Source organism: Synchiropus splendidus, chromosome 17 (assembly GCF_027744825.2).
Source record: "Synchiropus splendidus isolate RoL2022-P1 chromosome 17, RoL_Sspl_1.0, whole genome shotgun sequence".
NCBI lineage: Eukaryota > Metazoa > Chordata > Actinopteri > Syngnathiformes > Callionymidae > Synchiropus > Synchiropus splendidus.
The window spans coordinates 19,897,971-19,923,279 of NC_071350.1; the positions used below are offsets into that span (position 1 = coordinate 19,897,971).

Consider the following 25,309-nt stretch of genomic DNA (forward strand, 5'->3'; position numbering starts at 1 on the left):
ACGCGTCTGGCTCCCCCTGCTGGCTGCGGACAGTACAGCAGCGACTATTCCACGGTGCCAGATCGTGATCTTATTTATCTGACGGTGAAACCTGAGCGTCTCTTGACGCACCTGAAAGGTATCATTTAAAATCAAGTAAAAAGAAGACGCTTCCGGGGAGAGAAACCTCGGTGGCGCGTCACCATCGCGCTCCTCTGCTTCAGTGAGCTGTGAAGTAGGACAGCATGAAAAATTCATTCACCTGCCGCTGCGCTCGGAGGCCGGGCGAGCAGAAGCGACGACGTCAGCAGCATGTGTCCAGGGCGTCATGTAGAAGTTGGGTAAAGCACACACGACAAGAGCAATAATGACAGAACTCTGCCATGACAACAGTCCCTCAACTTGTTGCTACCTTTTTAGAAAATGTGACTACAAAATCACTCGATCTGTCACGAGACGTCCATCCTCCTCATCAGTGACGTAGAGGCTCCATCTACTCACCAGTAACCCCAGGTCCGGGGCAGAGCCCAGCCACTGAACACAGAGGACGGAGGCCAGGCAGGGTCTGACAGCTCAAGTGCCTTTTTATTGGGACAGGAACATAGAACGCAGACAGTGGCAGCCGGGCGTGAAACTCATTTGCTCTCCAGAACACTCGCATAGAGTTTAAATAAAGCAGTAGAAAAGAGGTGGTGAGGCTGGGATCAGTGCAGCCTTCAGTCGTCCTCGTCGAAGTCCTTCTTGCCCTGTGGTGGTTTGGGTCCTCCGGCTGGCTTCGCCATGATGATCTGGGGAACAGGACCGAGGTTAGTGGTGATCAGAGAAGGCGCGCAGACGGCGCGTGAGAGGCAACACATCGGTCAGGAGAATGTTCAGGGCGCGGCAGCACTGTGGGTCAGATGCTGTTCAACCCTGACAGTTTCTCATGGGAGAAGCTGCTTAACTCATCGCCGTTAATAGCACGAGGCATGACGACAGTCCAAAGAGGCGGCGACATGAAACGCAAGAGTGGTCTAGGTCAGTGCTCCAGAGGAAGGTGGGTGCAAGGTTCCACCACGGCGAGACGTGTGAGCTACACACTCTCGGGTTCTCAGCGTGTTTCAGCTGAACAGAGACTGGCCACTACAGACACACGTGTCCTGGATCTGCTTCTCCATCAGCAGAGCCCGTCATGGTCATGTAGCTGATGTGTGAGGCCAGTCTTCAGCCGAGACACCGGAGCAGCTGGACAGACGGTTCTGGAGCCCCGTCACCGCGGCAGCTGCCAGACAAGGGTCAGAGCATGCAGCCGCACCACACCTCACGTCCCGCGAGTGACTCAGTCGCATCGTTGTTGTGAACCACACTCCAGTGTTAGTAGTGACATTCCGCCAGTCAGTGAGTGAGTGAGTAAGTGAGCACCAGTGCAGCTTCACACCATTCCAGAACCTACTGGTGGAGGGCGTGACAGCGCCCTCTAATGATGGGTTTCGAACTTATCAGGCGCTTCATCCCAGTCGTCCTTGTCCCAGTGGCCCCTCTGCTTGGGAACTTTGGGTCCCCCTGCAGCCTTGGCCATGATGATCTGGAGTCCAGCATGTGGACACACTCGAGGTTAGCTCACCGTGTCGGTGTCAACATGGTAACACTCAGACAAGTGCAGTCCCTTCCGTGTTCAGAGAGGTGAACTGCTCTCGCACGTCACGACTAGCGTGAACGCTAGCGTCAGGGAAGCGACCGGCTTCTCCTCAGGGCCTCCGGACGCTTGGCTCCAGTGTCTCACCTGGTCCACTCGCAGCACGGTGATGGCAGCGTCGCTGGCCAGTTTGATGCCCCAGTACTTCACCAGGTAGGGATCCATGATGCCGGCCTCCGTCATGTCTTTGATGGCAGCCGTCTCAGCCTAGAGTCACCGGAGAAGACAACATCAGGGCTTCAGTTTAGATCCCAGAGCCACAAGTTGAGCACGTGGAAGCGCTGCTGTCAGACATCCATCCATCCATCCAGTTCTGCTCAGCACCTCGATGTCGCAGCCCATGTTCTTCTTCCCCTCGTGGTGAGCAGCGTACAGTTTGGAAATCAGCTCGCTGGCCTTCACTCCGGAGTTCTCCGCCAGCGCCCGCGGAAGAGCCTCGAAGGCTTCGGCAAACTTCTTGATGGCGTACTGCTCCAGTCCAGGGCAGGTCTGCGGACACAACAGCAGTCAGGAGCCTGGCGCCGCCGTGAGTGGAAGGTGCGGCCGCCATCAGCTTACTTCGCCGTACGAAGCGATTCTCCTGGCCAGCTCGATCTCCGTGGCGCCGGCTCCCGGCACCAGACGATTGTCCTGCCCAGGTCCAACACAAACACCTTTGAGACGGCTGAGACAAACCTGCGGGACATGACAGGCTTCCCACATACCCGGACCAGAACCTTGAAGGTGTTGACCCCGTCGTCCACAGCCCTCTCGATGTCGTCCATCAGGTTGTCAGTGGAGCCTCGGATCACCACCGTGGCGATGGCGCCCTCCTCCTTCTCTGTTGGAGGAGCAGACCAGACGTGACGTCACCACCTCACCAGTACACGCCGAGGCCCGCGGAGAGACGTACCGTGCTTGAAGACCACCACCTGGGTGTCGCCCACCTCCGTCAGGTACACGCTGTCGCAGTGGCCCATCTCCTCGGGGGTCGGGGCAGTCTAAACAGAGTTGGGGTCAGAGACACGTCTCCCCTCCAGGTGCCAGCACCCTCGCCCTCTCACCTACATCCTTCTCACTGAGGTATGAAACACTCACCATCCTGGGAAGGGCGACAGCTCCCACGGTCTTGCACAAGCGCCTCAGGTCCCATTTGGAGTTCAGCCTGCAGGAGTTGCAACACAAATGAGCAGGGAACGATCCAGATATGTTCAACGCTAAGCTGTGAGCAGGAGATCGGAGTGGAAGTGGTTTCTAAGAAGCTTGGAGAAAAAAAGCCATGACTGTAACTAACCATGAACAACGCGAGTGAAAGGCATTTACCTCACCACCATGAGGTCGTATTTGTTGGCATAGTGAAGTGCCATGTCAGCAACTTTTCCTCCCGTGACCACCACATTGGCCCCGGCTTCCTTGATGGCCTTCACCTGAGTCTCCATCATGGCCTCCTCGCCTTTACTGAAGTCCTTCAGCTCCTGTGCGTTGTTGATGAGCACGGTGCCCTGAGGACAAACCATCCAGGTGAAGCACGGGTTTCATTCTCACGACGACATTCATACGAACCCTGGAGTCCAGAGAGAGTTCGACCTTCATAGCCGACACTGGATGAGCCTGGATCTTACCTTTGTCTCGGTGACCATGCAGTCGAAGGGGCAGGAGAACACTGCAATCTTGGCGTCTTTAACAGACTTGACGTCTCCCTCGGCTTCTTTTTTGAAAACCATGCCATGCAGCATGGAGGACGCCGTCACCCCGCAGCCCTGGGAAGGAAAAAATATCATCTCTTAAACACTTGGACATTAGATCACCTTTAGATTCATTATCTTTACTTGGTTCTTGTAAAAAAACAAAAAAAAAAAAACGTTATAGAAGAAATCAACTCACCAAAATCTTACAAACTCTGACGTTATCGACATTGAAGTTACCGGACTCTGGAAAAATGGAAACTGCAGGACGACACGGGTGAAAACACATTCAGGATCGTTGCCTTTAAGAGGACCAGCTTCTCCTGTCAGACTCACCACAAGACTCAGCAATGAGTTTGGCGAGGAAGTCTTCGTTGCCGTACTGCTTGCTCATTACAGCCGTGCGGATTAACGAAGTGGCCTCTTTAACGTCGTGGAGGTTCTTCGCTGTGGCGCAAACACAGTCGGGAAGAATCTCCAAGGCTTTGCTGCAGGCCTTCTTGTAGCCTTCAATGACCTTCCCAGGAGGAGGAGGAACAACAACATCTCAATGGTCATCTTCAGAATGATTCAAGAGGCGCAGGTCTAATCGGCACCTCTGGCACAGCCAAGCCCATCCTGAGCAGCTCTTCTGCCAGCTCCAGCAGAGCGCCTGCGAAGACCAGAACGAAGTTTGTCCCGTCGCCCACCTCCTGCTCTTGCATGTGAGACGCCATCACAATCATTTTGGCTGCAGGATGCTGGACCTGTCGACCAATAGTGGTTAATATGTCTGATATTACGGGGCTTATTTGCAATGTCCTCAAACCTCCAGTTCTCTGAGGATAGTTGCTGCATCATTGGTGACAAACAGCTTCTCCAAGTGGTTAATGACCATTTTGTTCATCCCTGCAGGTAGAAGTGGATCAAATTAACAGCAATCCCTCACGTCACTTCTCAGATTTTGCATGGCAGTCGCAAACCCGCAGAACTGCCGACATGTTCTGCTACTAACCGTTGGGCCCATATGCTGTGCGTGTGGTCTGAGACAGTTCCTTACAGGCTCGGATGTTGCGAAAGACAGCTTCATCGAGGCCCTTGTAATGCTGCAGAACACAAAAACACATATCCAAGTCATTCATGGAGCTTGCTACAGTCCACTGACAAAACAAAAAACACACGCTAAAAGAAGCTCGACTGCTGACTACAACAGGGAAAACATTAACAAACACTGTGGGAAAATGCTCGCTGACTCCTCGCTTTTAAATGGCGGATGGATGTGTGAAGCAAAAGCCATGACACAGTTCAGTATGATCGCAACAGCAGCCCTCCAGCTCCGGCACAGCGAGCCTGGCTAACGGGATGCTGCTGAGCCGTGACGACAAAGCGTCATGGCATCGTCGCCTCCATCCTTATTATCACTAATACAGCGCCACTTCAACCCCCTCACAGACCAGCGGCGTTAAGAACAGCACTGAAACCTTTCAGCCCAGTTTCGCGAGAGGGCTGAAGACGCCGGGTGGCAGAGGCCTGACTTCCTTCCAGAACTCTCTGCTGTGACAGTGAAGGAGCATGCTAACCTGGATGCGATGCTAAGGCTAGTTAGCACGCGAGTTCGCCACATGACCGTGAGACCTCAACAACAGGACAGAAGCCGGACTCAAGCTTACCCGGGCACCATCCTTTAACATTTGGGCGAAGCCTGGTGGCTTTGGAACGTGGAGGGCCATGTTAGCTGCGGTGTTTCAGGCCCGGTGCGGTAGACAAGGCGAGCCGCAGCGTGGAGCGCACAAAGCCGAAGAGAGCGAGGAGGAGCGGCGGGGCGGGGCGGGGCGTAGAGCTCACGACGGGAGCCGGCCAGGGACAATTTCAGCTCGCCGCTTTCATCACAATCGCCCTCAAGGTGGCGCTATTTCAATTCTTTTTACGCACAAGCCTGTGCGTGACGAGCCTTCAGCGCTCGTCTTACAGCACCAACTACTGAGCCCTCACTTCCTGTTTTCATGTTACGCGTTTGAAAAGGAAGAAGCGCAACAAATAAAGCAATCCATGAACTCACTGCTTTAGTTGTCTTTTTTGACACGGCTGAAACAAGATGCATATTTAATAGACGGACCACAATACGAACTCTGTGTCATCATTCAGTACTGCCTTTTTATTGCCCCCTGATCACAGTACATGAAATGGCAGACGGACAACATCATGGGGTGCAACAGTAACAGTTTTGGTCTACTCTCATTTTTATAGAAACAAAATATAGTTTGGTAGCATTGATACATAATGTGATACAAGAAACATTGCATACTTGTCCAGGAGACATCTCCCCTGTCAGAAATGTTAGTGTGTTAGCGCTCAACATTTTGGTCGTGTGCATCTTTAAAGTGGACTTGAGGAGCCAACAAAAAGTGAGCATTAGTCATATGAGTGAATGTATCTCATACATTAAGCTGTAGCAGCTATAGAAAGTAACAGCACGCTAAAAAAAAAGTCCTCGGGCAGCTACAGTGCACTACTGCTATTCACCACTAGCTAACCTGAGACGTGTAAACAAAGCAAAACACAGGTTCACCACCACAAAACAGCTTCAAGATCCAAGTAACACTCTCCCAGTATGATGTACTAGCAGTAACAATTTGTCGTGGTGGACATTAAGGCTATTTTAGAAAGGTCCATCCCCCCCACATATTTATTTGGGCTTGCGGAGCGTGTTCACAGCTGTGTTGGCCCAGTCTCCAATAGTGTGCGACAGGTTGGAAGCTCGACGGCCGAGGTTTGAACAGCTGAGTTTACCGCTGGGGTCCAGTTTCCTCATCACGGCTCCCCCTCGGGCGCTGCTGCACAGAACAGAACACAGTTGGACCTCACTTCAGGTGAACTTTACTCAGACACCAGGAGGAACACAGAAGACACAAGCGGTGTCGCCCCACACACAATCAGATCTCCCCCATCACACAGAATATAAATCAATGGGATAGATGACAAATCCCGAGATGAAACAACTGGGAGGGGATTAAATATGGAACATCCAAAGCAGCAACTACACAAGAAGTGTATTATCATTTTGGAAAAAGAAGGCTTCAGATTTTCAAGATGATTGTGCGTCTCTGAGAAATGTGAGAAAGCAAGGGCAAAAAGTAAACAGTTCATGAGTGTCTGCATGAACTAAAAACAGGACCGGATCACTTCATGAAATCTTGCACCTGTTCTTCCTTACTCCACTACAGTTTGTCAGTAAAGGTCTGTGTAAAACTTCCTGATGAATTCAATCCAAATAAAAGCTACCATCAACGTTAGTGACAAAAACATCAAAAAAGATTCTTCAGCTGGGCTGTAACAGGCGTCAGTGCAGCGACATGCAGATATCAGTCCATCATGCATGTTGTGTCGTGATCGTCAAACAGTACCTGCCATTCTATTCCATTATTTGGGAGTAGCTGAACCGTCGCCTGTTTTGGGAGGAAAGCAGTCATTTTAATGAGACACACATGCAGACCAGGTCACTGTCCAACAGTTGTGAGGGGCCACCACCACTCACGCCGTCCAGGAAGTGATGTAAAGACATTCCTGAGCCACTCGAGCACATATTTGGCCTGTCAGCCAGCCCCTCCCTTCCCACCACGTCGCCCCTCGCACCCCCTCCCGCAGACATCAGAGAGAGAGACTTCATTTGAAACTGAGGCGGGAAGAATGTGTGTGGGGGAGGGGGAGGAAATCTGTGGTTCAAGCCGAGATTAGATGGGAGGGTGAAAAGGCAGTCATGAGACTGGATGCAGAAAATGTTTGAAAAAAAAAAAAACTAACGGCCTCCGCACAAAGGTTTCATTCAGGCAACACACACATGTGAGAAGAGTTCTGTCGAGGAAAGAGCGGGTCAGTTATCAGAGGTCAAGAGTCACCTGTCATCCCTGCGGATGAAGTCCTCAAATGTCTTGGACAGATGCTTGAGCCTCCGGAGCCCGCTGGAAACCGTCTCCAGGTCCTGGTCGAACTTCCTACAACAGCATGGAGAGACAAGGCTGAGATGAAGAAGATGGCTGCTGAGGTGTGCAGGCTCACGTCAGGCACATACAGTCTCTGGTTCTGGGTGTTGGGCGACGCAAACGGGCTGCGTAGCGCTGCCATGCGGACCAGCTGCCGGCGCCCTCCTCCGGTTCTGACCCCTCGAACGGCCGACTCGGGGGTCTTGGTGACCGGAGTGCGCCGTGGTGTGACCGCAGCTCTGGGGGTGCGTCTTGGGGTCGCTCCGCGGGCTGGTGTTCGTCTCGGAGTGTGAGACGCCGACGGTCCCTTCTCCCCCTCACTGCAGGCCCGACCGGGAGTCTGCACCAGACAGTCCTCGCGGGACACCTCTCTGGTCCTCTGCAGCTTCTGCACGGATCAGAGGAGCATGTTGCAGCTCGGCCCATGAAGCAACTTCAGATGGGCGTGGCTACACCGTAGGTACCTGGTAAACTCCAGTGATGGAGTTGCGGGCGCTGCGGCTCAGTTTCCGGACGGCGCTCCCTCTAGCTTGCTTCTCCTGTGCTTCGCAGGTAGGGTTCTCGGGCAGCGAGCTGGCCTGGACGGTGCGCAGCGGCAGCCGCTTCCTCAGGGACATTCGCATGGAGTTGAGGGAGGACGAGGAGCGCATCTTGCGGAAGCGATCTGGGGCCTGAGGGGAGCACTCTGCGTCGTCAGACTCGTCCAGGACCGTGTGGGCTCGCCACACTCCCACCACGGCTTTCCCAACGCCGTCCATCACCGAAGACGCCATGTTGACCTGCAGTTACCTGGTAATGACATAGTCAAAGTCAGCTGTGGGAACTGGCTGACACATGGATGGAAACAGCCCAGGCGGGTCCAACACCCCTGGACCCGACTGATCTGTGTGAAGCAGCACAGGCGAGGACCAACGCCGGGGCCCATGGGGACAAGATGAACTGGGCCTGGCGCAGGTGATATTCACAACACTGTAACTACCAGACCGGACGTGTTTGGTGCAACAGAAACCTGCGGAGCCACACATCTCACACGAGAGCTCACGACCATGTTACGGTGCAACATTAATGCTCCACGTCCGTTCTGTGCGGTGTGTAAGAGACGTGTAATAAAGGGGTTCCGCACAGCCTCTGCACACCGACTGAATTCATCGTGTGAGCTCAGGCCAGTGCAGAGAAGGACGAGACACAGCGGAGCAGCAGCGGCTCCGGGAGCCTTTGTTTCATGGAGCGCGGCCCAGTTTCACCGCCTCACACAAAGAGCTCGCGCTCGCCTCTTTGGTTTCGGTTACAGCGCTGTTTACGGAGCCGCTGTTAACGGCGCGCGGTCGTGATCGCAACACGACATTCACACGGAGGCGCGAACAGAACAGATAACAACCACGCGCCCGGTGACGCGACAGTCGCTTCCAGAGAAACACACGACGAGATTAGCCTGGTTAACTCACCTCCAGTGGTGAGAACGATCACGGTCAGCTCCTCTCTCGCCCGAGTCTTTCTCCTGTTTGAATTTGGCGGCGAGGCAGAGCACGCCCTTTACGTACGGCGTGTGACGTCAGCGCCGCCGGCCCTCCACTCGCTGCGGTTTCTGGTTTCATGCCGTCCTCGTCACACGCGCGCGAGAGCGGCGAGCCGCTGGTCTCTCCTGAGCTGGTGATTCTGTTCTTCACTGTCTGGTTTCAGTGGACAAACAAGCGGAGCAGCGGTCCCAAGCTCGACTGAGTGATGAAGGATCTTCACATGAGTCTGGGACTCTGGAAACCTGCAGCTGGAGCTGGTGATCGGCCAGAGAGAGAGAGAGAGAAGATCCATCCATCCGTCTGCTGCTCTCTGGCCCCTGAGACCCCAAACACACAACGAACCATGAGTCCAGAGCAGCGATGGTGAAAAGTGAATACTGTGGACAACATATTCCATGCAGGAAAACTGACCATCAAAGAAGGAACAACATGTAGTTGCCGTGTGTGACGCGCCCCTCTTTGTTATTTCCACCTATGAAGACCAACACAGAGTTTAAAGAACGGTCTCGTCGCTTGGTGCAGGATCGTGAGTGTGAGGGTCAAATGTGTTAAATCCCCGAGACAGTGAGGAACAAGTTGAGCTTCATCCGTCCGACCACGGGGCTGAGACTGGCTTCAGACAAGTGAGTCCCCGCAGGGCTCCTGTCTTCGCTCCCGTTGCATAAGAGAGTGGGTTTCCGCACCGTTGGCACTCTTCTGGAACACTCGTTACTTTATATGAACCTGATGAGTGTGGTTTTATTGGAAAAAACATCAAGATGCTGACCTTGAACCCTGCCGTCCTCTCGATTGGAGTAAATGTGTAACACAAATTTAACAAGGCCGGAGAGAAATGCCGAGTTTACGAGGCAGCGACCAGAAAGCAAGGCTTTTAAAAACATCTTTATTCAGCCAGAAACCCCATCAGAAATAAATAGCCGCTCCTCCGTCAGAGTGGGAGCCGACAGAAGCCACGACGGGCCGGACACGACCCTCCATCCCAGGGTCACACTGGCAGGAGTATCAGGCAGAAATGCTGCTGTTTTCCAGCAAACCGGCTGCAGATTATGATCAAGTTTATGACCATAAATGGCTTTATCATATAAAACATGACATTAGTGAAGAGGATATAAACCTGGCTCTCGCAGTAGAAAAAACATGACGGCCGCATGGGAAACACTAAAAAAAGAAGATGCAATAAAGATCTATAGATAGAGATTTCTCTGGACAAAAGGGCTTCAGTGAGGCTTTTTTCAGCGCGGGGACACCGCGGCACGCCACAGAAATGAACGGAGCCAAGAGGTGGAAGACTCATGCTGATCACATTAAGCGTAATTACATAATTATATAAACCAAATTTGATCTTCTTCCATGGCCTGTTATCAGAGGTTCCCTTCAACTGTCATTTCCAGATCAATCCTAGATTACACCAAACCACATTAGTTCCAAATTAGGCTCAATAGCGTGCGTTTCACAGCGAAAGTTCACTGCCCCGGTGAGAAGCTGCTGAGCTCCAGCTGGATTCAGAGCCTCACAGGCGGCAGCTTCCACGCCTGGTCTTCTCAACAACATCCACTGGTGAAGGTTGCCTGGCTGCTGGTTCACTTGCAGCACTGAGGGGACACAACCAGCGTCAACTCAGAGCCCGAGGTCCGGTTCCGCGACTCCTACCTGGGCAATTTTGTGCCACCGAGACAAGACAGCCAGAACAGCGGTGAGACAGATGACCACGACTCCGGCGATGATGGGCATCAGCGGGAAGGTGCTCCGATCTGCGGCACAGAGGCAGGCTTCAGTCACAGCGCCCACCCGTCTAACAACCAGCAAGTCATCGAGTCGACTGACCGGTAACGGTGACCTGGAAGGACTTGGTCCTGGTGCCGTAGATGGGAGACGTCACCAGGCACTGGTAGGTGCCGGCGTGGAGGCTTCTCTGGGCCACGGCGGTGGACAGCACGCTGGTCACTCCATCACTGCTCACCGAGAAGCCGGACTCCACCAGATCCACGGCGCTGCCGTTGATGGTCCACTTCACAGAGGAGACGGGAGGATTGGCCTGGACGCCGCAGCTCAGCGCGAGCGCCGTCTCCTCCTCCACTGTGACTTGCTCCGGTGCGGACAGCGGTGGGGGGTCTGAGGAGCACAGGACACTTAGAATCCCACGACGTGTCGGATCTGTGCTTCACCATCTCCGGTTTACTGAGGTGGTACGGAGGTGTTTTATAAGGAACATCAAGAGAGGCTACACTGTGTTCCCAAGCAGGTCAAAGTCTTAGTTGGTAGCAATAAAAAAACATCTCTTTTTGGCTGTGGACGATTCTTGAAAACAAACACACACTTGTCTCTCTCTGTCCTTGTGAGGACCTCCCATGGCCATCACCCTTTCCCCAGCCTCTCTCCCTGAACACAAGGCTCACCTGAACCAGACTGGGCACCAGTTATTTCAAAAGTTTAACCCTCAAATTGAGGCGTCACCTCGTGGGGTCCACGTGGGGTCCACGAGGTGACGCCAAATGGCCCCCCGAAGTCATACGGTCCTCACAAGAGGAGTGTTTTGCCAAGAATTAGTCCCCACTAAGCAGGATAAACAAGCCCCCGCGCACACACGTGACCAGCATCGAGGACTTGGGCTCAGACTCACATGTGACATTGAGGGTGACAGAATTCTTGGTGGCGGCGTCCTCTCTCATGGCGCAGGAGAACACGGCGCCGTCGTCGGAGGCGGTGACGGGCGAGACGCACACGCTGCTGTTGCCGAACTTGTTGGCCTCCTGCAGCTTGACCGTGGCTCCGTTCCTGAGCCAGACCAGCTCAGCCAGAGGCGCGTTGACGACACACAGCAGTGAGACGGTGGAGTTGGCCTCCGTCTGGATGACGCCCTGGTCGTCGATGCCGGGGACTGACCTGATCTCCACCACTGCGGGAAGCACTTGAGTCAGGACACAGACGGCACCGTGGAATTGCCTGGCAGATGACACTCACAAGAAGAAGCTGAGACTGAAGAGCACAGCAGCGACAAGACGACGGCGAGCAGCTTCATTTTGGAGATCTGCGGATGAAAAAACATTCCCTTTATATTTTCAAAACACTCAGCAGCCTGGTGGGACAGGTGACAGCACCTTTGACCCCCCAGCTGCTTCACAGCAAGTTTATCATCCACACCGTCCTCAGTAGGAAGGCGGCAGCTGTGAAGAACGCTCAGCGTTAAACATCACCGAGGGTCACGTCTGAACAGAACCTCTCCCTCAAGTCTTCACGCTGTCAGTCATCCAACTGACCGACCCATTTAAAAACATCGACCTCTGCTGACTTGGTCTGCTACTCTCTCTCTGACAAGAAAGTCGAGTCAAGTAAAGGCTGCAGGAAGGAAAGCTGATCATCTCGCAGCAGAAGAGAGGATTAGCCGTTCCACAGGTCCAAAGTCGCAAAGCGGTTCTGAAGAGGCAGACGAGCCGCAACAGTGTTCTCCATGAATATTAACTGCTAAACAAACATCCCAGTCACTTCTGCTTCTCAAACAGACGCTGAACGGCGTGAAGAAGGCCAGGCTCTTACGGTGATGTCCATCCGAGTGGAGGCGTCGGTGCTGAGCGGCTCCCTGAGTGGACCGCTCTCCAGAGCCCTGGCTCTTATACACAGCGCTGCGGCGGCTTTTACGACTTCCTCCACCGTTTCATGCAGATGACAAGGTCAAACACCTCTGATTCATCCCTCCCAGATTCATTGGCTTTTTTATTGACCTGCTCAAGAACTTCAGCTTGGCTTGTCACGGCGGCTGCAGTAAAAGCAGGCAGGAGACGAGACGGACATTCCACCGAGGGAACTCATCCGGAGCGTCCATCAGGGTCAATAGTTCCCTCTGCTGTCCGCTAGAGGGAGACACTGATGCTGAAGCTAGTTGCCATAATTGGGTTCTATTTTAAACTGAACTTGTGACAAGATTGGATACAGAAATAGGTGAGCTACTCATTTCATAGATGCATTTTCTCTCTCAAAGACCAGCAACAAGTTGCAGGACAAGATCTGAAAAAAAGTGTCCAGCTTCTCCAGCTCATGACGGTGGGGTCATGGGGGCAGCAGCTGAGGTAAATAGGCCCGGAAACCTGCTCCAGCTCCCACAGAGGCCACTCAGGGGCCTCACCTGTCCAGCCTTGGTCGGACCTCCTCTCAGCAGGACGTGTCTGGAGCAGCTTCTCCAAGGTGGAGTCCATCCCGCCTGACCCCAGCTTCAGGAGGCAACAGAGACCCAACATCAACACCAGTGTTTCTGTAGAAGCCGCAGCCTCCAAAACAGCACAGCAGATCAATGACAGACTCCGAGCGCACAGACAGCGAAGGCCGACTCAGGCTGATGACACTGGGGCCTCCATCTTGTTCTTCTGTGTTTGTCCCATGCACACATTTTTGGAACCTTCTAAATGTGATGGTGATCTTGCCTCGAGTCACGAGAGACAGAGGCCTAACAGAATCACTGGACGAGGTTTCATTATATCTCACCATCTTAACCTTGTTTAGACGTGAGCTTCTTCGTTCCCGTCCTCCTCAGAGGTGAGCGACGCAATGGACGAAGGAGGGGCCATGCTTGTCAAGACGAGAAGACTTCCAGGAGGCTGAAGATTTATCTCCCTGGTGAGCACCTCGCTGCATGAGACCACACGCCTCACCGATCTCATCCACAAGCTCCAAACATGAAGTGCAGAACCTGTGCTTCCTCATGGAGGCTTCAACAATGAGTGAGACCCTCACCAGACCCTGCTCAGTTCTGTTAGCATGTGAGTGTCGTGGAACCACTGGGCCAACGCTAACGCTCCAGGGCCACCGTGGTCATCCGACTCTCTGTTGGACAGGCGATCCTCCTGGGCCCAGACTTGGGACAGGACCGGAGACACTGCAGGTCAACAGTGGACCCAGCAGGACTTCAGTCGTGACTCCGCCCAGCCAGCCCTCCAGCGTGCCTCTTGGTGCCGTGATGCAGCTGTGGTGCCTAAATCAGTGATCCACTAATACTCAATCATTCGCTCAATCATTCTTATTAAAGATCAACTGACCTCTGGATGTGTAATGCAGTTATCCCTCCTTCTCTAAACAGCAACGAAATTCAATTTATAAGCGCAAACTAGGCCATCAGAGTGGGGTGGGGGGGTTTATTGGCTGAGCTGGGAAAATCACCAAAGTCAGGAGAAGGCTCAGCAGCAGGGAGGCGTCCCGGGTGGGACACGGGGCGCGGGGGACCCCGGTCACCCCGGGGGTCAGGTTCAGCCGGTCTGGATCAGAGCGAAGCCAAAAGAAAGGAGTCCAAAGTGCTGAAGACAATTGTGCGAGGTTTATGGCGGACGCACCACTCGCGCGGCGTGTTGCTGTGTCACCACAGGCTTTACGACGGCGGCACAACTGGATTGTAAATATTTCAACACGTGTCTGTGTTTGCTTCAACGAGCCCAGCGACCCGGGAAACCGGCAGAGCAAAGTCCAGATGAGGGACGTCCAATCGGCTGGCTGGACACAGGCTTTGGTCAGGCAGTGGGAATTTCTGACGGGATTACCACTGACGCAAGAGCCAACACAGCGAGCGCCGCCGCCATGCGTCACACAACTCATGTCAGGACGGACGTGTTGCGTGCGGGCATTTACAGCAGCATTTAAGAGCCTCATTGTTTGACTGTGCTGCTGAACAGAGCCACCTGCTACAATAGTATAGTGGTTAAAGCACATCCCAAATATCATCATAAATATGCACACATCCATTTTCAATATGCATCCTTTTCCTAAGGCTTTTATTTTGAAATGACACATGAGATTGAGTTCAAACTTCCTGGGTGGCTCTTGTTCAAATCTAGACCAGTGGCACAGTGGTCAACCTGAGGGATTCTCCAAAATATCATTACACATATGTACACATCCACATTCCAAAAGCAGGATTTACAAAAGGCTTTTACTTTGGAATGACACATGAAATTGAGTTCTTCTTCCTGGGTGTCTTCCGCCGGACCCATGACTTGGGTTTTCTAAAGCAATACGGGATATTTCCGTGCCTTTCACTTTCAAATCAGCTTAGCTTTGGCATGACCGTAACACCCGTATTACACGAGCACTGTGGAATTGTGGAGTTTGTTTTTGGCTGAAGGAGGCTGCATGAATGATGATTGATGATGAGGATGATGATGATGATGATGGCCTGCTCTCTCTCTCTCTCTCTCTCTCTCTCCTCCGGCTGGTCGGAGCAGAGTCAGAGGGCTGTGCAGGTCAGTGCAGCCTTCCTTCTTAACTCCCTCCCTCTGCACCTCCCACCCTGCTATGACCCTTGGCTTCTCTCCCTGAGCTCGCTCCCTCCTCGCTTCTTTCCTGTGTTGGAATGGAGAGACGGGCTTCTGCTGCACCTGCAGACCACGACGGGGCTTGTGCCGCTCCCACGCCGTCGCACCATGGAGGCAGCGCCCGACTCTGTCCCTGGGCGTGTGTGAGACGCTGGCTGCCCCCGGTCTACAGAGAGGAGCTGTGCCAGGTGCTGAGGCTGACTGGCCCGCTGGTGAGTCAGGGAGCGGGGGGCGGCTGGGGGCCTCACGTCTGGAGCCGGAGCCTGTGCCTGAGCGCGGCTCTCGTCAGCTCATTTGGGGAGGGTGACGCAGCCTCCGGCGGCCGTGTGGTAAACGCGCGCTGTGGGCTCTTCTCGACAGCTGCTCTCTCGGATACTCAACTTCTTCATGCCCTTTGTCGTCGCCATCTTCTGCGGCCACATCGGGAACGCAGAGCTGGCCGGCTTCGCCCTCGCGTCCGCGGTAAGGTCCACACAGACCCCTAGGCTGTTGGGTACGTAACTGCGATGCCACTGTGTCGGTTGACCTCGGATGACCTTGTCAGTATTTTCTGTGTGCGTGATGCCACTTTGATTCAATACGAAGATCCTCAAACTCAGAGCACATGGTTCCTACCAGCTGGTGGGAGGAGAGTCGCTGTCAGGAGTGTCTGTATGGATGGATGGGAGGTCACGTGGGGTCACGGCAGCCTGATAAGGAAGGTGAGGAGATAAGGCGACCCTCCTCCAGACCAGACGAGGGTCTGCATCAGACCTTGAGCCTCGGCAGGTATGTGATCTGGTGGTGAGGGTCCAGGCAGCAGTTAGAAAGATGGCCGCCCACCGCAAGCCCCGCCTCATCGCAACATTCTCGCCACACACTGAAGCTTCAGCCAGACCTGACGTCCAGGTGGCGCCTGACAACAGCTTAAACGGAGGCCTGCACGCGCTTTCCTCGTCCTCTTTCCACCCATGAGTCATGAGGACTGCGGCCTGATCTCCGTCCACGTTTCCTCGAACCAGCCATAACACGATCGCCTCTCTCAGTCCAGGAAGCGGCTTCCTCCTGACCTCCCTCTGTGACCCTCCACTGCTGTGCGTGCTCTCGTGCTGGCAGCATTCCTCAGTTCCAGGTCGGAATCTCATTTGAAAATAATGGAATTAAGGTCGCGCATGAGGCCACTCTGTCACGAGGAGATGTAGCAACGAGTGGAGCGTCAGGGTGCAGACCTCCAACACCACATGCAACCAGTGATCTGCCCATTCACTTCTGTTCAACTGAAGATGAAGCCGGATACAAACCTGCTGCCGACCGCTCTGACTCCTCGAGCTCTGACTCGTCATGTGCTGACTCCGACTCCTGAGTCTCAGACTCCTGAGTCTCTCACAGCTCCACCTCTTCCACCCGGCCAACACTCTCTTCTCCACCTGCCTGGATCTGTCCATCCCTCTGGACGATGCGTCCCAGGAACCACCAGGGGGCGGAGGGATTGGGGTGAGGAACAGTTCCCAGTGGCCTGGAGCTTCTTGCCGACCTGGTGAATGTTCTCCAAAGACAACCATGAGAGGATTTCCTGCCGTCCTGTGCTGCTGGCTGTTACAGTGAGGTCACATTCTGCTTCCAGATGATCAACGTGACCACCACCGCCACGGGCTCCGGCCTGGCCGTGGCCTGCGACACCCTCATCTCCCAGGTGAGAGCGGCCCCGCGCGCCCAGCGAGCGCCTCCCTCCCTCCCTCCCTCACCTGCTTGCTCTGCAGACGTACGGCGGTAAGAACCTGAAGCGAGTGGGTGTGATTCTGCAGAGGAGCTCCCTCATCCTGCTGCTCTTCTGCCTGCCCTGCTGGGCTCTTCTCATCAACTGCCACAAGCTGCTGCTCCTCATGCACCAGGAGGAGGAGGTGGCACGGTGAGTTGGAATGGAATCTGGGCCCAGTATCATGCGTGAGTCCACCACTAGTGAGGTTGCACTCAATGTCGTTGGAGGACATTTGAAACGTGACCACAGAGTGACACAGCGTGGCATCGCTGACGTCCTTTATCTGGCGTCTGATGGCAAGTTGCAGCTTAAACAGCATGTAGACTGGAGCAGAGTGTTGTCTCTGCTCTTCTTCTCCCACATCCACGTGACTCATCCACACGTTCAGGTGTTTTTACAGCGTCACAACATCCCTGTTGCCAGTGAACACCACACCTCACACCGCGCTTCTGAGCACTGTCAGTCTTGGTTTGGCTCCGCCCACAGAGCAAGGACACGCCCCCAACACTGTGCCATCACTTTTGGACTCGTAAAAATTTTCAAATCTGAAAAAAACCCTTTGAATTCATAAATGTCCAATAAATGTTTTTAATTCAAATCTCAATGGCAGAGATCTGCCTCCATAAGTCTGCAGCGTGGCTCACACACACACACACAGACAGAGCGGGGCCACGTTATTGGTGGCAGGAGCCACGTACCAACATAGAGGAGTCAAGTCAATGGCGCCCACATCTACGCCGCTTGATATTTCCAGGAGGATCAGATTCAAATGGAGGAGTTTGAAACGTGAGCCAGCAAGCTGGTGACACACAGGGATGAGCTTGAACCGCTCTACGCTGGTCAGGTGAGCAGCTGCTCAGGTGAAGCCTCACAGCCTGACGTGTTTGGAGCATGTGGCTCATGTGGTTTGACTCCAAACTGCTGAAGCACGTGGAGGTTTTGTTGGCAGGAAACAACCTTGTGATCAGAGTATAATGACATTACATCTGTTGAAGAGCAAGTCAAATGTTTTGAGAGGTCAGGAGCTACAAATCTTCCGTGAGTCGTCAGAGTTTGAGGGCCGATGTCCAGCGCTGTGACCTCGCGGTGATAAAAAGCTGCTGGTGTTTCCTGCACCTCCACTCGATGGGAGCAGAAAGAGACAGAAAAGGGCTTTTTCTGACTAACTTGCTGTTTTTCTTTGTCCAGCATCGCCGAACTCTACGTGATGATATTTCTGCCGGCTGTGCCAGTAAGTTCCCCAACAGCATGAGAAGAATGTCCCGTACAGACCCAGGGTCACCTTCCGAGGCAGCAGGGCGGACACCAGGCAGGGCCCTCGTGACGGGGCCAACAAAACAGCCCATCCAACTTGTGAAGCTCAAACCTTGACTTCAGAGAGGCACATGAGCTGAGGCTTTCTCATAATGGAGTTTGTCCTGACAAAATCTGACCTTCATCCCTCGACTCCTCCCCCTGGTGGGCGAGGTCTGGTCCGTTCAGACTCAGTCGCTGCTCTGGTGTCAGAGTGTTACACACAAGCACCTGAGGATCTGCTGCGGAGCAGTGACCCAGTGAGGGTGTCACGGGAGCTTTGAGCAGACAAGTGTGGTGGGAGGGGACTCACTGAACTGAGTCTGTTGTCTTCTGCAGGCCATGTTCTTGCATCAGCTGCAGGTGGCTTATCTCCAGAACCAGGTGAGTCCAGCTTCATGGATCCTGGATGAGCTGAAGCTCCTAACCTCCTCCCTCCTCCGCAGGGAATCCTTCTGCCTCAGATGTACACGGCGGCTTTGGCCAACATCATCAACCTGGGCGTCAACTACGTCCTGATCTTCAGCCTGGATCATGGAGTGCTGTGAGTCCTCACTGCTGTCCAAACAGAACCAGCCATGAGACCGGACTGGGTCAAAGGCTTCACAGCAACATGGACCCAAACCCTGTTGACGACGAGGAGCTTCTCAGACAGCTGGACAAACACTTGACTGAAGGCTCCTCACGTCTGGTTCATTGGGGTTTGGGTCGCACCAGTGGTCGATGCAGCGCCTGCACATCAATGCACGGTGCATTCATCAAACCATGTGATCAGAGAGGTGGTTTGTGACGGTGCCATACACAGCAGGAAGTTGGTCCCTGTGGGCCGCCGAATGTAAACACCAAGACGCCCCTTTCTTTCCTGATTCAGCAGAAATCTTCGGCAATATTTCCACAAAATTCCACAAGCAAATATTTGTTCCATTTGTTATGTCCCATTGTTTCATCTCTGTAAGTGTTGAAACAGAATGCTAAATCTAAGTCTAATTAAATCGAAAAATCTATCAAAATCTAAATAATCTAAATCAAAATCTTAAATCTAAACATTAAATCTAAATCTAAATCCGACTGTAAATCTTAAATTTAAAATCGAATAAATCTGAATATTAAATCCAAATCTTGAACCTCAGTTTTGAGGCGGTTTAGAGGAGCCGAGTCAGAGCGGCCGAGTCAGAGCAGCAGGGGACGCCTAAATCTCCACTTGGAGGAAAGAGGTGTCCAGAATCCTTAAAACTGAGATTTAATATTTAGATTTAGATTTAACGTTTAGTTTCAACACTTGCATGCATGAACCGCTTGAACCACTCTCCGCTCGTCAGGTGAGCAGCTGCTCAGGTGAAGCCTCACAGCCCGACGTGTTTGGAGCATGTGGCTCCGCTGGTTTGGTGTACAGCCACAGTTAGTGAACGGAGAGTTTGTCGCACCTTTTCTATCAGATCTAAATGTCGTTCTCGCTGCCTAACAAAGTGAAACGCGCGGTGACACCTCTCCATCTGTGGACAGGGGCTCAGCGGTGGCCAACAGCCTGTCTCAGATCACCATCTGCCTGCTCCTGTTCGGCTACATCCGGTGGAGGAAGGTCTACGTGCCGACCTGGGGAGGTGAGAGCGTCCGGGGGCAGGCGGCAGCTTCTCAGCTGAACGTGCGTGTGCTTGGTCCCAGGCTGGAGCAGCGAGTGCCTGCAGGAGTGGGGCCAGTACATGAAGCTGGCCCTTCCCAGCGCCCTCATGATCTGCTTTGAGTGGTGGATCTGGGAGATCGGAGGCTTCCTGGCTGGTGAGTCCTCTCTGTTGGTTGGTACTGACCGAACCCAGCCTCTCCCCCCGAACCTAACCGTCCTGAACACATGGCTAATAAAGGACTTTTACCGAGGTTTGCAGCACTGACCGATCTCACTCCAGCTGCTTGCTGAGCGTCTCACGGCCCAGAGGGGTGAAACAAAAACCCTCTAGCGACCCTCTACAGCAGAGGGGAGCGTGGCCAGGAGAGTGCAAACAGACACTGGTGTCATCTGAAACTTTACGCTACAACGCTGCGGTGATTTGGGCTGGAGTTTTATGGGCCGCCGAATGTAAACACGAAGACAATCTTTGGCAATTTTCCACAGATTTAGCAAATATTTGTTCCATTTGAGACACCACACTTTAATGTTACATCCCATTGTTTCATCTGTTGAAACTAAATGTTAAATCTAAGAGGAGCCGAGGACCAGCAGGGGGCGTCGAAATCCTTCAAACTGGGATTTATATTTAGATGTGGATTTAGATTTAGCACTTACAGAGATGGAACAATGGGACGCAACATTAAAGTGTAGTGTCTCAAATGCAACAACTATTAGCTAAATCTGTGAGAATATTGCAGAAGATTTCTGCTGAATCAGGAGAAAACGGGTGTCTTCATGTTGACATTCGGCGCCCCGCAGTGTTTGCAGTCGGGCCCATGACAGCCGGACGAGACGGCTCTGCTGCTCTTTAAAGAGCCACAGGAACAATGAGCTGAAAGTCAGCTGGAGACTAAGAGGCAGCTTCCATCTCCAGGCAGCCTGGGCGAGGAGGACCTGGCTGCGCAGCACATCATGGCAGAGCTGGGAGCCATCACCTACATGGTATTTCACACCTCCTCAGTGCTTCACGTGTGCGTGTGTGCGTGCGGCTCCTCACGTTGGACCGTGCAGTTTCCCTTCAGCATCCACGCAGCCGTCTGTGTGCGGGTGGGCAACGCCCTGGGGGCCGGCGAGACCTCCATGGCCATCGTCACCTGCAAGGTGGCGCTGCTTCTGGCTGGTAGGACACCTTCACTCCTCCATCCACTCAGGCTGGTGTGGCATGGATGAGTGGCTGCAGAGCTCATGGATGAATGGACGACTAAAGCGAGTGGCTGGATGGGAAGATGAAGACATGAAGGCATGCATGAAGAGAGACAGGGTGGATGAGTGAGTGAGGGATGGCGAGGTCTTCAGTGCTCCAGCCTCTCCTCTCTCTCCAAAGGGTTCCTGGCTGTCCTCCAAGGCGTCTGCATCTTCAGCTCCAAGTCCATCCTGGGCTACATCTTCACCTCAGACCAGTGAGTTTCCTGTGGCTGGCTCCGCCCTCTCTCTCTCACTGACCAGCTTCTCCTCCGGCAGTGACATCGCCGCGCTGGTCGCCGAGACGCTGTCGGTCTACACCTTCCTGCAGTTCTTCGACTCGCTCCTGGTAGGCCACAAAAGCCTGTGCTGGGCAACGCCGGCAGTGACCTGTCGTCTCCTCAGTGCGTCTGCACGGGGATTCTGGTGGGAGCCGGCATGCAGAAGATCGCCGCCGTGTCCAACCTGGTTGGCTACTACTTCCTGGCTCTGCCGGTGGGAGTGGCTCTGATGTTCGCTGCCAAACTCAGGATTCTAGGTAGGAGCTTCTGCTTCAGTCAGGACGTGACGGCGCTCAGCAGCGGCCGACTACTAAAACAGGGGTGGGAGTCCAATTACTCAACAATTACTCGAGTTCATTAGAGAATTTGAGATGAATTAATCTCAATTCATCGCAGTTTAATGGAATAATCCAATGATGGAGCCATACGTCCATTTAAACAACAGAATATTGTTTCTTCTGCATCAGTCTGACAACAGCACAATAAACCACCATGGTGTCTGTAGTCAAGTCTTTATCTGACCTGATTTAGACTAGAGCTCTTTTCATGTCTTGGAAATCCAGAGTGGTGGAAACCCTGGACATTGTGCAGTGAGAAACCTCCCTGAACCAAAGCCAACAGCTGCTTTGGTTCAGGGAGGATTCCTCCATGTTTGTTGTTGTTGTTCTCATCCTCGCTGCCACGTGTCTGCTGCATCAGTGGCATCAGTGGAGCAGGAACTGCTGCACTGACAAAGGGTCCCTGTTATCTGGAGAGCAAACTGTTCAATTAAATTAAATTAAATTAAATTAAATTAAATTAAATTAAATTAAATTAAATTAAATTAAATTAAATTAAATTAAATTAAATTAAAACACATGCTTTGCTGTAATTAATAAAGTGTAACTAACTTGTTTGAATGAATCTAAACGGACGGACCAGTAGCTTAATGCAGGTGGCGGACAGACATGAAGGGAAGGATCTCAGAATGGAGGGGTCAAGTCCCTGGCTCCTCCCATGAGCCTGTTAGCAGCACTCCCAGATCAGAACTGCAGCGGCTCTGCTGACGCCGCTGTCTCCTGTCAGGCCTGTGGCTGGGCCTCCTGGTCTGCGTCGGCTTCGAGGCCTCCCTCTTCCTCACGCTCATCTTCAGGCTGGACTGGGCAAAGGTCACCCACAAGGTAGGCGACGCCGTGGCGCGGAGACCAGCAGAGGCGCATCATTCAGTCGCAGGTCTCCCATCGCTCACTACTCATTTGCTGCAGTGCGTTTCAGTCCTGGTGGATAAAGGGACCACTGGGCTTGGATTTATTGGCCTGGTAAGCCTTCAGCCGAGGCCATGGCAGATCCTGCCGATGCTTCAGTGGGTGCAACGGAAGCATCCAAGCATCGATGGGTTCAGTCACAGCTAACTCTTCAAGTCATGGGATCATGGAGGCTCAGAGAGAGAGCTGAACGGCTGGTAGTGATGGTTGGAATCCGGCTGGAGGGCCCACCGTGTCCCCTCTAACAGAGACCGGGGCCCTCTCATGAGATCAGAGCGAAACTTTTCCTCATCGCTCGACACACAACAGTGCCTGCAGCATTTACGGCATTAAAAAACAGACACTGAAGTGACTCAGGACAGTCTTGTCTTGAACGGAGAGATTTTAGGATCAACTACTTCTTCGGACTCACACGTGCACATACACCTTCACCAGGCTTCTTCACGCCAACACTGTCACATCAGCCCCACAGTGCCCTCTACAGGTCGAAGCTGGTGCTACCGATAACCTCAGCTGACTACAGAGACACACTGTCATAAACAGTTTGGCTCGAGACAAGCCATCACAGAGAAACACGGATAAGATTGTCATGACCACCTTTTGCCACTAGATGTCAGTGTCAGGCTTCACCAGGCTGAAGCGAACTTCGCGAACGACGAGTGAACCGGGCCAAAACAGGGACTCGAGGGCAGAGGATCCTTCAGACAGATCCGACTTCTGCGACAGAGTTGCGAAGCTGACGCTGAATTTGTCGACAGATCACGTCAAACTAGTCTGTGCAGTTTTGTTCCCTGGAGTTGGTCACGTGAGCCGCGATACTTACTGTGCAATACATCCATGTTTCCACAGTAAAAATGCATGAAACGTTGCTTATTTATACTACTGGGCCTGCAATCATATTAATGAATTAAAATATGCACCGTAACACATGTGACGACAGGGATCCACTGCACTTACTGTGCAATAAATCCATGTTTCGACAGTAAAAATGTTTGAAACTTGTCGTACTTGACCTGCTGAACAAGAACATGGACTCAGCATTTTGTCAACTATGAAGTCTCTGTTTTTAGAAATCAAAATATCTGTGCACTGCTGGTCACTTTCTGCTCCATTAGTTGGCAGCCGTGCTCGAGCCTCAGACTGAGGTTGTCTGTTGTCCTCAGGCGCAGCGGCGGGCCGGCAGGGACGTGCTACTGGCGGCCAAGCCTCCCCTCAGCCTGTCGGCGAGCGACGGCCTCCCGCCCAGCGGCGGCGCTCCTGACCAGGTACGGGGACTTTGCCGCAGCGGGACTGCCACATTGACGCGTTCACACCGCATGTCTTGGCAGGTGTGGCCGAATAAAGACCTGGAGGATCAGAACCAGGCGAAGGGTTCAGGTCCCACATCCGAGGGCGACGGCGGAAGTGGCGCGACCAGGACCCAGCAGGAGCTGCTGTCCGTCACGCAGCTGGTCCTGCGCCGAGGCTTGGTTCTGCTGGTGTCGCTTCTGCTGCTGGTGCTGGGCATCGTGCTCTACTTTGTCGCGCCCACACCTGAACCCTGGCGCCACAACAACACCAACCTGACCTCCACTGTCTCCACCGCCAGCCTTGGCAGCGTCAACCTCGACGGCTGACCTTTGACCTGTGGGCCTCTCGCGGCTGAGGATATCAAGCCAGCGCTGTCTTGTAACTCTCCACCAAGAGAAAAGCAGCCGGGACACTGAACAGAGGGCACCACGGCAGCAAACCTGCTGTTACAAGGCTCCAGACTGAAGCGTCTGACTGGAGGCTTTCACTGCAAATCTCCCAGGAGACCCTGAGTCCATGTTACTCTACTACTGACAGATGAGACTCTGTCCTTGTCAACACTGCACTGAATATGTTAAGGCCTTAACCACCATCGGGTTTGACTTTGTGTCTCCTCTGCTCCTTCACTTCCACACAACATTGTTTCATATGGAGCTGTTTTGTTCACTGGATGATGAATGAGAATAAAGCACTAACTTCAGACAAACGTCTTTTTCCGAGAGAAGCACCGGGAACACGGCCGCATTGATATGAAGGAGCAGCAAAGAGGAGAGGAGAGGAGAGGAGAGGAGAGGAGAGGAGAGGAGAGGAGGAGAGGAGAGGAGGAGAGGAGGAGGAGAGGAGGAGAGGAGAGGAGAGGAGAGGAGAGGAGAGGAGAGGAGAGGAGAGGAGGAGAGAGAGAGGAGAGGAGAGGAGGAGAGGAGAGGAGGAGAGGAGAGGAGAGGAGGAGAGGAGAGGAGGAGAGGAGGAGAGAGGAGGAGAGGAGAGGAGAGGAGGAGAGGAGAGGAGAGGAGTGGAGAGGTGAGGAGAGGAGGAGAGGATAGGAGAGGAGGAGGAGGAGAGAAGAGAGGAGAGGAGAGGAGAGGAGGAGAGGAGGAGAGGTGAGGAGGAGAGGAGAGGAGGAGAGGAGAGGAGGAGAGGAGAGGAGGAGGAGAGGAGGAGAGGAGAGGAGAGGAGGAGGAGGAGAGGAGAGGAGAGGAGGAGAGGAGAGGAGGAGAGGAGGAGAGGAGAGGAGGAGGAGGAGAGGAGAGGAGAGGAGAGGAGAGGAGTGGAGAGGTGAGGAGAGGAGGAGAGGATAGGAGAGGAGGAGGAGGAGAGAAGAGAGGAGAGGAGGAGGAGGAGAGAAGAGAGGAGAGGAGAGGAGAGGAGGAGAGGAGGAGAGGTGAGGAGAGGAGGAGGAGAGGAGGAGAGGAGAGGAGGAGAGGAGAGGAGAGGAGAGGAGAGGAGGAGAGGAGAGGAGAGGAGGAGAGGAGAGGCGAGGAGAGAGGAGGAGAGGAGAGGAGAGGAGAGGAGAGGAGGAGAGGAGAGGAGA

General features: G+C 53.4%; 4 protein-coding genes across 7 annotated transcripts; 1 reads left to right on the top strand and 3 right to left on the bottom strand.

Moving 5' to 3' along the window:
* Positions 1–538: 538 nt before the first annotated feature.
* Positions 539–5,133, bottom strand: cct8 (chaperonin containing TCP1, subunit 8 (theta)). Of its 2 annotated transcripts, none has more exons than XM_053847137.1 (15): positions 4,968–5,133; positions 4,313–4,403; positions 4,127–4,206; positions 3,915–4,064; positions 3,655–3,835; positions 3,518–3,579; positions 3,256–3,393; positions 2,957–3,135; positions 2,732–2,798; positions 2,547–2,634; positions 2,359–2,474; positions 2,213–2,284; positions 1,979–2,143; positions 1,742–1,861; positions 539–767 (listed from the first exon to the last, which is right to left on the bottom strand). In XM_053847137.1, exons 1-15 carry the CDS (start codon positions 5,025–5,027, stop codon positions 696–698), a joined length of 1,641 nt encoding a protein of 546 aa, XP_053703112.1. In that variant the 5' UTR covers positions 5,028–5,133; the 3' UTR covers positions 539–695. The 2 variants fall into 2 exon arrangements, with proteins under 2 accessions (XP_053703112.1, XP_053703111.1); XM_053847136.1 differs by lacking the exon at positions 539–767 and adding an exon at positions 789–1,543.
* Positions 5,134–5,452: 319 nt separating this feature from the next.
* Positions 5,453–8,845, bottom strand: LOC128748808 (uncharacterized). 3 transcript variants are annotated; one of them, XM_053847803.1, is made up of 6 exons: positions 8,723–8,845; positions 7,742–8,066; positions 7,367–7,665; positions 7,194–7,289; positions 6,702–6,743; positions 5,983–6,128 (listed from the first exon to the last, which is right to left on the bottom strand). In XM_053847803.1, the coding sequence occupies exons 2-5, from the start codon at positions 8,048–8,050 to the stop codon at positions 6,710–6,712; spliced, it is 738 nt and encodes a 245-aa protein (XP_053703778.1). In that variant the 5' UTR covers positions 8,051–8,066; positions 8,723–8,845; the 3' UTR covers positions 5,983–6,128; positions 6,702–6,709. The 3 variants fall into 3 exon arrangements, with proteins under 3 accessions (XP_053703776.1, XP_053703778.1, XP_053703777.1); XM_053847802.1 differs by having other exon boundaries at positions 6,030–6,131; XM_053847801.1 differs by lacking the exon at positions 6,702–6,743 and having other exon boundaries at positions 5,453–6,131.
* Positions 8,846–10,288: 1,443 nt separating this feature from the next.
* On the bottom strand, positions 10,289–12,984 carry tmigd1 (transmembrane and immunoglobulin domain containing 1). Its single transcript, XM_053846510.1, has 5 exons — positions 12,915–12,984; positions 11,415–11,690; positions 10,619–10,906; positions 10,445–10,545; positions 10,289–10,386 (listed from the first exon to the last, which is right to left on the bottom strand). Exons 1-5 carry the CDS (start codon positions 12,982–12,984, stop codon positions 10,375–10,377), a joined length of 747 nt encoding a protein of 248 aa, XP_053702485.1. The 3' UTR covers positions 10,289–10,374.
* A 2,141-nt stretch (positions 12,985–15,125) lies between these two features.
* slc47a1 (solute carrier family 47 member 1) lies at positions 15,126–24,413 on the top strand. Its single transcript, XM_053848058.1, has 17 exons — positions 15,126–15,299; positions 15,448–15,549; positions 16,691–16,759; positions 16,827–16,975; positions 18,014–18,056; positions 18,458–18,502; positions 18,565–18,662; positions 19,622–19,719; positions 19,781–19,894; positions 20,656–20,723; positions 20,793–20,901; positions 21,106–21,181; positions 21,243–21,312; positions 21,369–21,501; positions 22,310–22,404; positions 23,652–23,753; positions 23,817–24,413. Exons 1-17 carry the CDS (start codon positions 15,126–15,128, stop codon positions 24,102–24,104), a joined length of 1,833 nt encoding a protein of 610 aa, XP_053704033.1. The 3' UTR covers positions 24,105–24,413.
* The last annotated feature ends 896 nt before the right edge of the window (positions 24,414–25,309 follow it).

Excerpts from the sequence above, each read along its gene's own strand:
- tmigd1 (XM_053846510.1), bottom strand. The coding sequence starts at position 12,984 with ATGGACTCCACCTTGGAGAAGCTGCTCCAGACACGTCCTGCTGAGAGG. Across the intron at positions 10,907-11,414 it reads TGTCACCCTCAATGTCACAT|ACCCCCCACCGCTGTCCGCA; the intron begins GTGAGTCTGAGC and ends TGTGCTCCTCAG. Across the intron at positions 10,546-10,618 it reads CTTCCAGGTCACCGTTACCG|ATCGGAGCACCTTCCCGCTG; the intron begins GTCAGTCGACTC and ends TCTGTGCCGCAG.
- LOC128748808 (XM_053847801.1), bottom strand. The coding sequence starts at position 8,050 with ATGGCGTCTTCGGTGATGGACGGCGTTGGGAAAGCCGTGGTGGGAGTG. Across the intron at positions 7,666-7,741 it reads CCATCACTGGAGTTTACCAG|AAGCTGCAGAGGACCAGAGA; the intron begins GTACCTACGGTG and ends TGATCCGTGCAG. Across the intron at positions 6,132-7,193 it reads TTCATCCGCAGGGATGACAG|CAGCGCCCGAGGGGGAGCCG; the intron begins GTGACTCTTGAC and ends TGTTCTGTGCAG.
- slc47a1 (XM_053848058.1), top strand. The coding sequence starts at position 15,126 with ATGGAGAGACGGGCTTCTGCTGCACCTGCAGACCACGACGGGGCTTGT. Across the intron at positions 16,760-16,826 it reads GCGACACCCTCATCTCCCAG|ACGTACGGCGGTAAGAACCT; the intron begins GTGAGAGCGGCC and ends CTTGCTCTGCAG. Across the intron at positions 23,754-23,816 it reads GCGGCGGCGCTCCTGACCAG|GTGTGGCCGAATAAAGACCT; the intron begins GTACGGGGACTT and ends ATGTCTTGGCAG.
- cct8 (XM_053847136.1), bottom strand. The coding sequence starts at position 5,027 with ATGGCCCTCCACGTTCCAAAGCCACCAGGCTTCGCCCAAATGTTAAAG. Across the intron at positions 3,836-3,914 it reads TGGGCTTGGCTGTGCCAGAG|GTCATTGAAGGCTACAAGAA; the intron begins GTGCCGATTAGA and ends CCTCCTGGGAAG. Across the intron at positions 1,862-1,978 it reads ACATGGGCTGCGACATCGAG|GCTGAGACGGCTGCCATCAA; the intron begins GTGCTGAGCAGA and ends CGGTGACTCTAG.